This window comes from Harpia harpyja, chromosome Z (genome assembly GCF_026419915.1).
Source record: "Harpia harpyja isolate bHarHar1 chromosome Z, bHarHar1 primary haplotype, whole genome shotgun sequence".
In the NCBI taxonomy this organism is placed as follows: domain Eukaryota; kingdom Metazoa; phylum Chordata; class Aves; order Accipitriformes; family Accipitridae; genus Harpia; species Harpia harpyja.
Genome location: NC_068969.1, coordinates 28,058,824 through 28,074,697, shown reverse-complemented (window position 1 = coordinate 28,074,697; position 15,874 = coordinate 28,058,824). Strand labels below are relative to the sequence as shown.

At 41.7% G+C, this 15,874-nt stretch overlaps 1 protein-coding gene across 6 annotated transcripts in view; it reads left to right on the top strand.

Moving 5' to 3' along the window:
* The window catches only part of CAST (calpastatin), a 65,124-nt gene that overhangs the window by 4,548 nt on the left and 44,702 nt on the right, over window positions 1-15,874 (top strand). For all 6 annotated transcript variants that reach the window (XM_052777320.1, XM_052777318.1, XM_052777321.1 and 3 more), the window contains exons 2-3: window positions 861-926; window positions 11,782-11,853. In XM_052777320.1, coding sequence (XP_052633280.1) covers window positions 861-926; window positions 11,782-11,853 — 138 coding nt within the window. The remainder of the gene's footprint in view (window positions 1-860; window positions 927-11,781; window positions 11,854-15,874) is intronic.

The window sequence follows — 15,874 nt, the reverse complement described above, 5'->3', positions numbered from 1 at the left end:
ATACTCACGGTAAAATTTCTTGCTTTTTTTTTTTTTTTTTTAATTCTAAAGATTAAACAATATGCTTTTGAAAAAGATTTTTTCAGGGACTGTGTTCACCACTTTTCAGAGATGCAGAGAGTAAAATATGTGCTGGATGCCAGCATCCATGCTGAACAAACTGTATCTTTCTGTACATTGCCGTGCATGGGGAGCAAATGGGATTGCACATCAGATTAGATGAAAACAAGAGGTTTAAAGTCTTGGAGGGGGAGAAAGATGCAAGAGGTTTGGGGAACCTGGAAGAACTGTATTTCCTAAAGTGCACCTGTGCCTGAACTGTTACAGCATTTACTTTTTGTATATCAGCAGCAGAATTCTAGAAATTGTAGTAACAGCTTTCTTCCAGGTAAGGAGGGCTGGGCATAATGAGCATTTTAATGTGTCTGAGGAAAGTTTAAATGTCAGAGTGGGTGCTCATGATTGTGCATGTCGTGTTGGTCTCTCTGAGAGTTGTTGAGTTTCTGCTGAAGCCTGTGGCGCTGACAGTGTTTCTGAAGCAAGTATCGGAGAGTGCTGTGCTGGTGAGGAATGAGTTGATAAGCTTAATATCTTCTAGAACTTTGCACAAGAACAATCATGTTATTACGTGTAGTGCCCTGGAAGTCATGACTTTACGACTGTGATTTCACTTGAAGGTATCCAGCAGGTCATTTAGAAATCCTGTCCATTAGTGAGAAGGGAAGCTTAAAATGTCCCCTTCTGTCATATCGTGGTAGGTGAAAGGAATCACATGTGCACTAAGATGTTTGGGAATTTCTCTACATAGAACGTATAATTTAAGATCTTAATAACTACACATCTATTTTCTCTACTTACAGCATGGTGACAAGAAGGCAAGTGGAGCTTCTTCCAAATTGGGAGAGAAAAAAGCAGAAGTGGCAGAGGTAAATTCAAGTGTGTTAACATATTAAGAAGAAAAGTTGGTAATAAATTTCCTCCTGTACAGATTTTTGTCTTTTGCTATCAAAAGTGCTAGTTTTCAGGTAATTAACTGGTGACTATAGTCACTCATTGTTCATTCCAGGAATGTACAGGTTTTGTCTTGTGCTGCTGTGCAGCCTACTGAAAATATTTCTTTGCTCTGTTCATCCTTTCATGAATACTTCATGTTAGTATTGGTGGAAATGATCTCAGTCGATGTGTCTGTTCTGCAGTGCAGGTACACTGTGGGACACATCTGATGGTTCTGGTTTTTCAACTGTCCAGAAGTATGGATGAAGTGAGTGCGCTGTGATGCTTCCCACCTTGTCTGCATCCTGGCTTTTCTTCCAAAGATACAAATCCAAATTCATACCTAGATGTTGCGTGTCTGGGCCATCTCCTCACACACTTGCAAATATGTGGTCAGTGCTGTATGTTAGAAAAAATACTTATTTTTCAAGATGCTGCCTCCTCAGGAACTGGTATTTACTCCTGGGTTATAACATTGAGCTTACACAAGCAACTTTATAGTCTGAGCATAGCGGCTATTGTTGACAATCAGAAGCCTTGTGGGTTGCAGGCAGTGTTAGGATCAGTACTTGGAAAGGTCACCTCTCTCCCAGCAGCTGCAAGCCCTGTTAGCCACTTGGGGGTAGGTCCTTGTGTGCGACAGTGAGTCAGGCTGGTATCGCAAAGAGGAGGTGCCGGTACTGATCATTAGTTCCCCAACAGCCTCTGCTATTGCAAGCAGGAGCAGTGCTTCCCCAAGGAATGCTGATAGCAGATTCAGAATAAGAAGGAACTCCTAGAAAGGTCTGGTACTGGTTGTCTACTTGTTGGCTTCAAATGTCAATCAGTGGTATAGGGAAGCCAGAAGTAGGTGTGCCTGATACTTTGTTCATAGCAGAAGCTGTTTGGAAAATAACTTTGTCTAAGCTGTGGTGTGTTTAACTGCACTGCAAATCAAGGCCAGTGAGTGCTTTTATTACTGTCCTCTGAAGTAGATGATTAAAGCAATTACCTTTCTTTCCTGTCCAAATACCAAGGAAGGCTTGTCTAGCCTGGGAACATGTTCCTCCTTTTCTCTGTAGACAGTTTAGTTTTTTCTTAAAAAGCATTGTTGTTTTATACATTCTTAGTTCAATGCCAAATTCTTTGCACATTGTTGCTCTTAATATAGAAGTGCTGACTTCTTTGTGGGAAGTGTGGGAGTTGAAGCCTGTGGTACGGGTTGTGGAGTTACTGTTTCTGACCTCTCATTGAGAAGATCTGTTTCTAGCTAGCAAAAGAAGGCTGTTACTAAGTTTATTGTCCTGATGCTTTTGCTTTTTGAGTCCTTAGAGTACTGTGTGTGTGTTTCCTCTTGTGAATTTCTTTGTATATTTGACTTGTTCCATTGACTCTACAATGCTTGAAAGTGAAAGTAGATCAAAACACTTCTCCTTAGGCCCATTGAACAGCATTAGCTCCACCGTGGTTCACATCTACCTTCAGAACACTCTGATTTTTTAAGCAGTTGAGGTAGCAACTCAGAATCTTTGTACAGCTTTCCCAAGAGTCTGCAATGTTACATTTTTGTTTAAAAGTCAGAGGTTATTCCTGTAGTCTTCAATTTTTGAACCTGAAATTTATAATCTGTCTGTAGATAGCTGTGGACAACCTTGTCTAGAATATTGAGTTTGTTCCCTACTAGAAAAGGTTTGGTAATGCATTATAAAAATGACAAGGAAATACAAAGGTCTTTGAAGAGTTCATATTCATATTGAAGGGAAAATTGGAAAAGCCCGTATGCTTATTTAGCTAAAAATAACAATAAACGACTCTGTCTCTCAGATTCTTTGGGTATACAGTCCTGAAGGAGTGAGAGAAGAAGAGTAAAGCGTTGAAAAGTACAGGTATGAGAGGTCTGACACAGACCTTTGAGTAGGAGTTGCTAATTAGGCACGACATCAAGGAGAACTCACAATGAGTACTGTTAAGGTGTAGAATAGGCTTCTTAAACCTTTCCTTCTTGGAGACATAAAAGTAGATTGAAAAAAACACAGCAGGTTTACTGTAAACAGAAACCTGCTTGGTAAGACATGCATGTGTACAGAGGTGCTGAGAAGATTAAATGGCTCCATAAGATTTTTTCCATTTCTAGCATCATAATACAATAAAATAAAATAATGCTTTAAAAGAGTTAGGAGTTACCAGTGTGAATATGATCTGTTTAATAACACTGTAGTTTTGGAATTACATGTAATCATAGCAGGGAGTATGTGCACTTTATCTATCATGTACCAGGAGACATTACTTCCTAAGATTGTTTCTTCAGGAAGTACTTACTTTTTAAGTTTGCAGTGACTTACGGCTTAACTATCACGCAGTACTTTCATCCTTAGATCTTAAAGCACTGTATAAAGGAGACTAGATGCATTACCCGAGTGACATAGATAAAATGTGGGGAAGGGGAGGCGCTGAAGCACAGAGATGGACTTGCCTTACTTAAGGTCATCCAACTGCTCAGTAGGAGAGAAAAGAAACCAGGTCACCAGGTACCAGGCTGGTGCATGCAGCTGTGTGATAAACAGCATCCTCAAAGCTCAGAGGGGAAGCTGTGTACTCACTGAAGGCAGTGAGCCTTTCCCTGTGAATCATGGAGCAGGCTTCCCTTCCTGCGTGGTGTCAGTAGTGTAGCTGGCAGCTGTGGCTTGTATCTACTCCTCACTTAAAAATGAAGCTTCTAAAATCCATTGTGTTGTACTACACTGGAGTGGCTGACAATGAATTCACACAGCTAGAGCTTGCTGACTGGCTGGTAGAGACAGGCATCAGGTGAGTTAAGCAGCTGTTTCCAGCAACCTCCGTTCTGCTTGATGGCTGTCTAGCTTGGAAAGTAAAGGATGCACACAGTCCTTCCCTGCTGCTCTTCCCAAGGGTCCACACTCACCTCTTCTGCTCAGTGGCCAGAAACATAAAGCTTGCCACAGCACTAAGGTTCCAACTGTTCCTTCTAGAATGCTAAATTTAGTCTGTTCAGTTTCTGAAAACAAGAACTAAGATGTGGCCTTAAGGCTATATACCCATTTTACTTTAACCCTGATCCTTCATAGTAGCCTATGGTAGTTACTTGGAAGCGTGTTGGTTACGCTAATATTCAGTGCCATTGCATCTAGCACAGGAGAGAAGTATCATGGAATGGTTTGGTAAGGACAGGACTGTCATACTCTGCTTTTCAGGGCCATGTTCCTCTTGGAAAGATTGATCTCCTCCATTACTTTATATATGTTATCAAAGGAAAGGAAAGAGCAACTGATATCATCTACCTGGACTTGTGCAAAGCATTTTGTCACTGTCCTGCATGACATCCTTGTCTCTAAATTGAAGAGGCATGGATTTGATGGATGGACCACTTGGTGGATAAGGAATTGGCTGGATGATCGCACTCAAAGAGTTGCGGTCAACTGCTCAATGTCCGAGTGGAGACTGGTGACGAGTGGCGTTCCTCAGGGGTTGGTATTGGGATTTGTAATCCAAGTAAGATTTCACAGTACGTTGCAAAAACCCCTCTACTCTGCTCTTGTGAGACCCCATCTGGAGTACTGTGTTCAGCTCTGGGACCCCCAACAGAAGAAGGACATGGACGTGTTGGAACAAGTCCAGAGGAGGGCCGTGAAGATGATCAGGGGGCTAGAGCACCTCTCTGATGAAGGCAGGCTGAGAGAGTTGGGGTTTTTCATCCTGGAGAAGAGAAGGCTCCAGGGAGACCTTACAGTAGCCTTCCAGTATTTAAAGGGGGCCTACAAGAAAGCTGAGAGGGACTTTTTACAAGGGCATGTAGTGATAGGACAAGGGGTAATGGCTTTAAACTGAAAGAGGGTAGATTTAGATTAATCTAAGGAAGAAGTTCTTTACTGTGAGGGTGGTGAGGCACTGGAACAGGTTGCCCAGAGAGGTAATGGATGCCCCATCCCTGGCAGTATTCAAGGCCAGGTTGGATGGGGCTTTGAGCAACCTGGTCTAGTGGAAGGTGTCCCTGCCCATGGCAGGGGGGTTGGAACTAGATGATCTTTAAGGTCCCTTCCAACCCAAACGCTTCTATGACACTGAAATCTAGTTTACCTCATTTCAGCAGTGCCGCTGAAGCTTCAAGTCTAGACAGACTGGGGGAGCTACTTGCTACAGGAATGGTCAGCTTTAGGTTGAGATACACATAATCTGTCAATGTAATGATGAGCAACTGAATATGTATCTGTACATGGTGTCTTGTGGAAGTAGGCAGATTTGCTGGAGGGACAGAGTTGGAAACTGCAGATGTGTTAGAATATGTAATCAAAAGAAGATACAGGCAGTTCTCTATCAGTGTAATGGACAGTGAAAGTGTCCATGTGTTATGGTTGTATTGGGCACTGCTCAAGGACAAAGGTTCAAGTCACAGGGATATACCATAACTCTTTATGTCTTCATTTTCAGAACCTTAGATTTGTTGAATTCACATTCTAAGGAGAATCAGACAGTTTTTGAGAATCTAAATCAGCTTTAATGAAACGTTTTCATTCCTTCTGGATGTGCGTATGGTAGATGTTAACAGAAAAGAATTGATCGTTGCTGGAATTGGTGGTTGCTCTTGCCCTTGAAGCTGTTGCATATGTTTGCAGCTGGGATGCACCTGCCATCCAGTAAAAGTGAGTGATGTGCTGCTATTTTCCAGTATCTGTCTCTCTGTTTTCTCACTGTGTTTTGACATCATGGTCCTGAGTCAACATATTTGTGCCATGCCACTGCAAAGTGTATGAAATGGCAAATTTCCTTTTTTCTCCTTCCCTCCTGATGTTCCAAGGCTTTTAGCAATTTGTATGTAAAGTGTTAGCATGTGAGAGCCAGCTGGTGTGGTTTTCCTTTACCCCTCATCTTGACATCTTCAGCTTACGTGTGCCCCTCCACCAATTTCAGATCACTTCAGATTTTGTATGCCATCAAGGCATTAGTGCTCTAGAAGCTTTTGGATGCTAAAATATAAATACTTTCAAGGGGAGATGGGATGAAATCACTGAAGAGAAACCCAGGACAGTTTATAATATACACTGAAATTAAGAAGTCCCTGGGCCACAAATTGTTTGAATCCGTGAGAGTATTTAGAAGGAGTATCAACATGTACCTGTGTATTTCTACATCACTGTACTGTGTTGTATCTGCTGTTGGCTACTGCTAGAGACAGGGAAATGGGGTAAGTGAAATTTTGGCTGGACTCAGCAAGGCAGGTCTTGTGTTGTAATGAGTTGCATGGTCCTGCTGTCCTGTTCTTGAACGCTGTGTTCAGTATTGCTCCTCAGAGGGCTGCCCTTGGGGGCACAGTATGCTTTAGTATATAACCATGTGTGTAATTTGCAAGATCAATGCAAACCAAACATTGCCATTGTGTGTGATTCTGCTCTGAAAACCCCCTACTCTGTTTTGAATCGATTCATGCTTGTGTTATTAACTGCATATGATCTGGAAAGACCTATCCTCTTTTTACTGTTATAGAGGGGAATACCCAGGAGAGCTTCTGTATCAGTTTAAAAGTCCAGCCTGTGGATTGCTGGTATGAATGTAAAAATGTGATATTAAAAGGAAGATGGAGCCGTATTGTCTAGGAATTTGAAGCCCCAGCTTAGAGTGGAGCCAAGTTTTACCAGATATGGTATGAAACGACCCTCCCTAACACACCCTGCCATGTCGAGTCATGCTTTACAGCGTGTACTATGTGCTGCTTGCTCAGCTCATTATTCATAACAGGAAATACATTCTTTACTTTGAAGAGATGACAGTGATAATTGGCGCTGAAGCATTATTATCCTTATAGAATTGATTCTTTGCTCTGACATCAGGATTTCTGTGACAGTTTTTAATCCTGATGCTTGTTGTGCAGGATTCCTTATCTAGAAAAAGCATTAAGAGTTACTCAGAGTCCAGGGGCATAATGCTGAGTAAAGACATTGTGACTGGTAAAATCCATTGGGGTGCCCACTACTGGTCTGAATTATGGAGGTGCATAAGTAACTTTGATTGGAGCGTTTGTGAGGTTACTTTCTAGTTTGGTACCAAATCGTTCATTTTAAACTGCATTGTTTGTTTGTGTTTTTTTTTCCCCCTGCACTGAGGGCTGGGGGGCTGGCAGGGGTGTCTACCCCCTCGGCCTGGACATGCCAGGGACACCTGGTGGCCGCAGGGTTTCTTCTGCCATCCTTGGTGGAGGTGTGGAGGGCTTCTGAGGACTACAGCACTGGCCGTACTTGCCTGTTTTCCTTTTCTGTTTTTGTTCTTCTTTGGCTGAGGTGCAAAAAGTAGTTGAAAAATAGCATTATTTCAATTAAGCTTTGGTACTCTTTGGGATCTGTTATGATCTGAGGCTCTTCCCACCAAAGGAAGAAATAGAGTGTGATTGCTGCTCAAACAATTCTTGAATGAAAGATTGAAAGGTAGAGGCTGAAATGCTGCTTATGGTTGTCAAAAGCATTTCCAGGACAGAGATTGCATGTTCTTTCCTCATGTGATTTTTTTTTTCCCCACCTATGTGAATGCATGTACCATATGCATTCTCATTGCAGTATTAAAACAAACACTTGAATGTTACAGTCTGAAATGAATATTTAATGTGTATTTCTAGACACCAGTCTTAATGCATGTCTTGCCTTGGAAAACCTACATATCAAAGGGACATGTATTTTATTTGTCCTTTATTAAACATGAGGGAATTAATATTCCACTATGAAACAGTGTTTTGGCTTTTTTTTTTGAAGCACTGCTAATAAAGAAGAGTAGATTATAAGTACCTGTATGCCATGGCTTTTATTCCTTCACACACAATTCTGTACAGGCTTTTGATTCTTCTAATTCATTTCATAAAGAAGATATGCTTTGGTAATTCATTAGCTCTGTTATTACCAGGTTGGGAAGCGAGGTGTGGGTACAGCTGCAACGTGATTTTTCAGCTGATTGTGTCTGAGACTGTCACAGAGAAAAAATACTCTTCCACTTCTTGTAGGGGGAGAAGATGGGAACAGCTCTGATGGATTTGTTGATAAAGGGTGCCAGAGCTAGTTTGCCTGGAGGGAGCATTGTGGAGAGGATGCTGGGAAGCACATAACATCATTATTTTAATAAGCGTAAAAGAAGGATGAACCAAACATTATGTGGCCAATTTTTCTGCTTTTACAGGTGTATTAGGGGGTAGATACCAAAGAAGTTAGTGTTGGAAGATGACCCTGGAAACTAAAATGTATTACTCTACTTAGCCTATCGTGGTCAGTATTCGGTAAAGAATACTGATCTGATGTGGTGGCTTAACTTTCCACGTAGCTTATCTCCAGGTAGTCTCTCTGTACTCCAGAGGAGAATTTATTTGCTTCTTTTTCTTCTCTCTCTCTCCTACCTTTATTGCTGTACCACTTACCATGAAACAGAGAAACATTTGCATTAACAATTTTTTTCTTTATACTGTTTAATTGATTAACATAAGCTCATGCACAGAACAAGGATTTATTTCACTCTTTTAGTTTTTTTTCTAGTTCAGACTGGGGGGAGAAAAAAAGGCTAGCCTTGTGCCTGAAATTTTTGAATATGTTGGCAGGTGTCATAAAAACTCCTTCTGCAAAACAGTACTTTATTTGTGGATTTTCAGAGCATCATAGTTATGTTAGACATAGTCTTAGGTACCAAAGGTAAGTCCTGAACACCATGAACCATGAGGTCCTGAACCAAAGGCTGAGCCTAAGGCGGAAATCGATAGCTGTGGTACTGAAGGCATACCCAGAAAACCGATTGCTCTTCAGAGGTCTGCTCTTTTTTGACGACTTTTTTCTTCTTTTCTTCTTGAAAATGGAAGGGTAGCACTTAAAATTTTGCATTCCTTCAGCAACTTAATAACTTATTTAAAAGTTGAAGCATTTGTGGATAATGCTTATTACTGAGTCTTTAATGCACTACATCAGAGGTAAAACCCAAGGCGTTCTGCATCTCAGTACTGTCGCTACAATATTGTAATGCTTCACACCTCCGTCACCTGCCTTCAGGAGCATTGCCACTTAGGGCTGGAAGACTGCTGCTTTCTTAAGGGAATTTAAAATGTTCATTGTAATGGGGGTTGAAGGGTATGTGGAAGGAGAATGCTCCTTTAAGGGTATCTGGCCAAAGGAGCCATAAGAAGAAAATACCAAGACAAACCTGACCGACATATGATGAGGGAGGCTATGATAAGAATAAACCTGGTCAGTGGCACTAGTTGGACATGTGGAGAGTGAGGATGTTTATCTTCTCAGCTGGGAGGATAAGGAAAGGGAGGGAGACAGATGGGCAGAGACATAAAACCTGAGTAATTAGTGTCAACGAAGGCAACAGCCAGAAGCAAACCTGGTCAGTGGCAGTAGTGGATGGGCTCTTGAGTAACTGCAGCAAACCGGGACTTTGCAACTGGTGAGGCTGGGAAACGCGAGGGTCCAGGGTGTTGGAAGGGGGTGCCAGCTGATGGGGCGATGTGCAGGGCTCACAGCCCAGAGCCTGGTGCCGGCTGCTGGGGGGGGCAAGGGTCTGTGTCCTCTCCAGACCGGGTGTGCGTGTGTATCCACCGGCAAACGTGAAGCCGGGCCAGCGGGTGAGTAGGAGTCCCCAGGTCTGGGCAGGGGTGCCAGTGTTGTCCCACAAGTGGGGTCGTTTACCAGGTGTGCAAAATGCCAATATACACACAGAGCAGAGGTATTTTATTCCAATTCATGTTTGTGCAAAGATGGGGACTAGGTGGTAATCCACAAAGCTAGCACACCTCATGCCTAAACGGGCAAGCAGTTTATACAGTTCAGTTATACATACTCAGTTTCCAAAGTTCTTCCCCAAAACTGTTACTGGTAGTCGCTTATCTAGTACAGTTTCTATTGGGTTAAAGTTTCCCCGCTTCTAATTAAAGGTACAGTGTTCTTTTATTCTACAGCACACGCTCAAGGAGGGGGAGGGGTAAGTCTTTTGGTCTTGAATTGAGTCGGTGGTCGTGATCTCCCCCTGCCGCCTTTACCTTTCCTCCAGTTATCAAAGATTTTTTTTTGCTGACTTCATGCCTATTAGCAATTATTCAACTTCTAGGTGCCTCCTGGGGTGGGATGTTCCCTTCTTATCAGTCTTGTAGTTCTCCTTCAGGGGCACAGTCGTTAGCAAGGCATGCCTTGTGTATGCAAAGGATATCTTATTTCACAGGACCTTTGTGGTCTTCTCAGGTACATCACCAGGGGGACAGGGGGGCCATGCCTGTGCCCAGGGGAACACACAACTGTGCCTGTGCTCGTGACCTCAGGGGGTCCCGAGTGTGTGCTTGCACTAGTGACCTCCTGCCTCTGCCAGGCCCAGAGGAGGGGACGTGGCTGTGGGTGCTGGTGTGTGATGTGGTCCTGTGTAGGGGTGCTGCTGACAGCGATGTAGCTGGCCGTGTCAGTGTCCTGTGTGTGTGTCTGGGATGTGTGCTCGGCTTTGCCAGGCGCTGGGCTGGGCTCCAGCAGCTGGGCAGGTTGGTACTGGGTGGTACTGGTCTGTAGTGGGCAGCACTAGGCTTCAGCAGTGGTGCATGAGGGTCCTGTGCTGGAGCATCTGGTGGAGGCAGCTGTGCTCCTAACATCCCTTTAACAGGAAAAATCACTATTCCACTTGGGTTTTGCAACATACTGTGAAATCTTGGATGTCATTGCTTCCAGTGTGGCCAATACTAAGTGTGAAATCCTTGATGTAAATATCCCAGTTTGTGCCAGTCTGCGCTGTTGGGCCACGTTTTTGTTACGTAAATGGCCACAGAAGGTGGCCCACTGCCCAAGGCTCTGACTGGAGGTTGACTGTTGAATCTGCAGCTTTGTTTCTTCGAGGTGCTCTCCTGGTTTTGGAGCTAAATCAGAAAGAGAACAGGAGGTGGAATTACCTTAATGACAGAGGTCTCTGAGTCTCCCAGTCTGTAACAGTACCTAGTCTCCCATCAATTGCAAACTGGTGCTTCTGACTTTGCATGCAAGTTTGCTGATTGAATCTCTCATCATTCTGCAGACTTCCCTGCTTGTAGAGAGTAATTAAATGGTGAACGCTTTCGTTGTGTTGTGAATCTTGAGCTTCCACTTACCAGAGAAAATGAATAGGTCTTACCCATCTGCTGCCTCCAAAAATCTGATGCTTTTTGCTGTGTTCATTACTAACAGCTTATTTTCCCAGTCTTCATTAGATGTGATTTCAGCAATCGCTGAGTTTTTGCAGTGGTATTTATTGGTACTTGATAATAATGGCATTGCATTGGTCGAAAACTAGAGGTTCAAAGGGGGCGTAATGGTTTTGTTTCAGTTGCAAGAGTATCTATTAACTAGAAAAGCCATCATTTTGCCCTTAGCTTTGTATCTTTACTTCCCTGCCTGAGGTGTAATGTTAACCTTCTGTGTTGTCATTCAAGTTATGTCCGTACAGCAGTAGCTTTCCCATCTTACTTTCACTGAAACTTTTCATTGAAGTATATATGGTTACTGTTGCTTTAAATTAAACGGAGTTGCTCTGCCACAGGAAATAGCACAGATTTATATATTGTCCATAAAACAGTACAAGAGAACTCAGCCTATTGTGGGCTGGGCAAAATTGTCAGAAATGAGTCTATGTGAATTAAAGTTACATAGGAGAATTTATTTTTGGATTACTTGCTTTGCATAAAATGTTCTAATGGACTTTTTTTAGTGTACCTTTTTTCTGTACTGGGGGTTTTGGGGGGGTTTACAGTTTTACTTGGCTTTTCATTTTCTTCATCAACATTTCTGATGTTTATTATGTCTTTCTTTTATTTTGTAGAAGAAACCAGCAAGTGCTAATGTCAGCCAACCCCCCAGAACACAGACAAGTGGAGCACCTTCTGCTGTTAAGGTAATGCATACTTAAGGAAGTGGTCTCTTTTAAAAGTGAAAAGGATATGGTATGACTTCATCCCCTGCAATGGGATAGAAAATGGGTTTGCCAGCATTCAGCAACACTATGATGCTCTTCATGTCTTGCTAGAAATTGTAGTGAATTGAAATGAAAGAGGAACATAGATCAGCAGAATGCCAGCATGGACTTCTTGAGGAGATAGACTTGGTAACACTCCCCCATTTCACTTGTTCTTGTTAGTCTCCTAGTTATTTTAAAAAATCCTGGTCCCATTTATATCAGTGGCAAACTTGATTTGACTGATAGGGTTATGGTTCTTTTTTGAACCTTAGGTATTGTTTGTATGTTTGGATTCTGTTTACTCGGTGGGACCTGATGAGATCCAAGCACCAATAAGCGTCTTTGCTTTCATAGCCCCTGGAACAGTTCAGTCCTTCAGGAAGTTAGTGTAAGAGGTGTTATAAGGATGACTTGCATATTGGAGTGCAGTTGACGCTCCATGAAGAGAAGTGGGGATCACATTAAGTGTGCTCAGGTCTTGCAAATTGTTGAAAAAGTGTGTTGAAAATACACTTTCTGATGGCTGTAGTTGGTAATCCTTGTTATGGATGAGTGGAATGCATGTCACTCAAAAGGGAGAAGCACCGATATATTTTATTGAGGTAAAATAATAATTTGACAGAGTTCAGTAAGTTTGATGGAGTTTAACAAAGTTTAACAGTGGTTTGACATGGTTCAGTAAGATTGTTGGCAAGGTTCACCTTATTAATTACTTCATGGAAGAAACATGCAAAGGAAAATAGAGTTAGAATTGAGTTAGAAGGATTCATAGAGAGACCAGAGATGCAAAGAGTAAGGAGGACCCTCCTGTTGAGTCACAGGGTTCAGAGTGGACCCCCTTGCTTTCTAAACTCCTTATGGGGCCTAGCTGTGGCTAGGTTCAATCTTAAATCTCAGACTTGGTCAATGGTTTATGTCTAATGGAATAATCCATACAATATTTGTAATAATACTGAGTAGCTACATAGATGAGGAATGTTTCATAGTATTAGTTCAGCATGCTACCAGTCACTTACCAAGGATCTGTGTGGGTAGGGGATCTCTCTGCCTTGGGCAAGGAAGGATTTCTTAGTCTCGGGTAAGGAATTTCAAACCTTGAGAGGCGTCCCTGCTCAAAGGGAGACTTACCTAGCATGCAGTCCAGCTGCAATTCAGGGAGAACTCAAATGGGGCCCATCCTGATGGTGCTATTTATAGAGTGAAGTAGTTGGCTGCTAGTCAGTAGTATAGGCAAGAGAGATGCCTTTGTTTTAGCTCTGGTGTCTTGTTCTGTACTTTGGTTGTCTTGCACTTCTGGATTTCCAAACCACCTTTCAAAATATTTTTCAAGACACCTTCACTCTCTTGTATGTGAGCCAGGGGCTTTCCAGCTTGCCAGTTCACCCCCAGGATGTGAGGCCGGTTGCTCCTTAGTCAGCTGAACTAAAGTATGGCGAGGAGTCAGTTGAATCTGCAACAGCATTCCATATCTGGAGATACCCCATCATTTGAAAGATCCTACCAGCAGCAAGTGTTCCTGCTTTTGAATGGGATTTTTTATTTTCTTAATCAATGCTTTTGTAAAATAATACTCCTAAAGATATCTCTATGCTACCTAAGTAATTATTTTTCCTTTCTACTCAATGAAGGAGGACACAAGGATATAAGTCCTGTTGTTCCTTTCTTTCAATGCTTTTGTCACTAAAGACAGCCCAACGTTTTTGTTGCTTTCCTTTCTATTCCTTGCAGTTTGCCAGGGCCTTTCTCCTGCTAGTTAAGCTGGATGTAGTTGTCTGTACGTAGTTCCCCTGACAGCTGTACAGGGTGGGACTGTCTTGCGTATAATCTTTCTGTGTTTCAGTCACCAGCTGCATGGTCCTGTGGGAGCTCACATCTAATTTGCTAACTAACACATCTTTGAGTCTTTTTTTCTGTATGTATTCTTTCTATTATAAGCCTATCTTTTACATTAAGTGTGCAAGGTACAATTTCCAGTGACAGTATTAAGCATAAGAATTGGAAGGTACTGTCATGAAAAAAATGCGACGTAATGCAGTTGTCAGGAATTGCTTTATATTAGGTTATGGCAACTTAGGCTATGTGTTTTAATTCAGTACTTGGTGCTTCTCCAGCTTCTGTGACATCCCAAAATATTTATTAGTAAAGATTACGTACTATGAAAATACTTACCTCATGCTGTCTAATACTGACTCTTAATCAATAGCTATTTTAAGTTTAACCTTTTTAGTTCCCACCTGGCTATGACTACCTTTCTTCAGTTAGGCTAAACCTTCTCTTAACTATATCTTTTAACAATCTCCTGTGATCCTGTGGTGTTATTTAAAGTAGAACAGAACTCAGAGATTTATTGCTCTGGTCTTGCAGTTTGTGCCACCCATATTTTTTTTTAAGCCATTTGGCTAGCTGTATTTTTTTTCTGCCCTTCTTTTTGTCTCTAAAAATACCTATTCTAAAGAAAAATTTTGCAGGGATTTGGTTTTTTTTTTTACAGGAATTTTACAGGAAAGGAAGTATTTCTTGAAAAGGCAAGGCAGCCTTCTCTCTTTTGCTGAAAAAATAGATCAGATCTTTTAATGCAATCAAAGATATTCCACCAGTTTTTAGACATCTTTGGGACTGCTGTTTCTTCCTTTTAATTTTTTCCCTGATGTAGCTTTAATGTGTCCTGCGTGCAAAATCTCTTTTGATTCCATAGTCATTTTGTGAGTCAATAATATTTTTCATTAATGTACCTTATCCCAGATAAATTTCTAACTTCTTTGATTTTTGATGCCTCTATTATGGCCTAAGTAATTTTTCCTTCAGTTAGTATGTAATAATAACTGATGGCTTGCATTCTGCTTGGGTCGCCTGTATTTCTGAGTTTAAGATACGGGAACTTGCGTGATGAATGTTTGTCACTGCTTAATGCCTGGCTAATATGTGGGTAGCTTAATTTTCCTGTGATGCTATCCTGCAATGTGGACTACTCCTAAGAGCAAGCACTTACCTGTCTGGCTTCGTTTTCGTTGCACTGTGTATCTGAACTGCCATTCTCTTTGTGTCTTAATTCTATGCCTGTGCTCTTTATTATTTCACTCTTAAGTTCCTGGCATTGCAGACAGTATTTACTCACAGCTTCTGCTCAGTGTTGACTTACAGGGATTTTATTCAGCTGCGTATGTGTCCATGTGGTATAAGGAATCTTGTCTCCTCTTTTTTTATACCTGTACGGCTTTTGTGTTCTCTGTGTTAAGGGCACCTAGGAAGTTTAATCGGCAACCGTGATGTGCCCAGTTTCTGTATGACGCAAATGTAAATGAATAATTTAAAGATAGTTAACCGAAACAGATGTTCTGACTTCTGTCTGTCACAAGTCTGTCTTTTCTTTTTGATGTGAAGTCCTGTTTGACTGTTACTTTGTACCAGGGTGTTTTCAGTAAACATGTGCCTTGTACTAGTACCCTGTCGGATAAATGGAGTGAAAAGTTAGATTCAAGTAAGGTTATGATCATCAGGAATATTTACTGGTTGCTCATGAGCAGTCTTTTCCATGTATACATGAACTGCCAAGGTGCACAAACCGGGAGGTCATTGCTACCATTATTAGCAGGCAGCAGTGAAGAGGAAAAACTGAACTAACCTTCTTCCTCTGCAGAAGGTACTCTGGAAGCGCTGCTGTGTGTTCTTTTACAGCCTTTTAAATTGTTTTTGCCAGTTCCATAGCCAACAGGAAAGCCAATTTCTAGCTCGGTGTTCAATCATAGCTACTAATAGAAGGCACTAATATTTGAACACAGCTGGATCCAGCTATCTTCCTTGTATCTTTGTGTTCTTATGGTAATTCGATTTGATATCAAATGAAGTTTTGCTGCTTTTTATGTAGCAGATTTTTGGAATTGGTCTTAATGAGTTCTTAATGAGTAATTATTTTCTTTTTGTTGCTGGCTGCTATAGCTTAGTGAGTGAGAATCTTTGT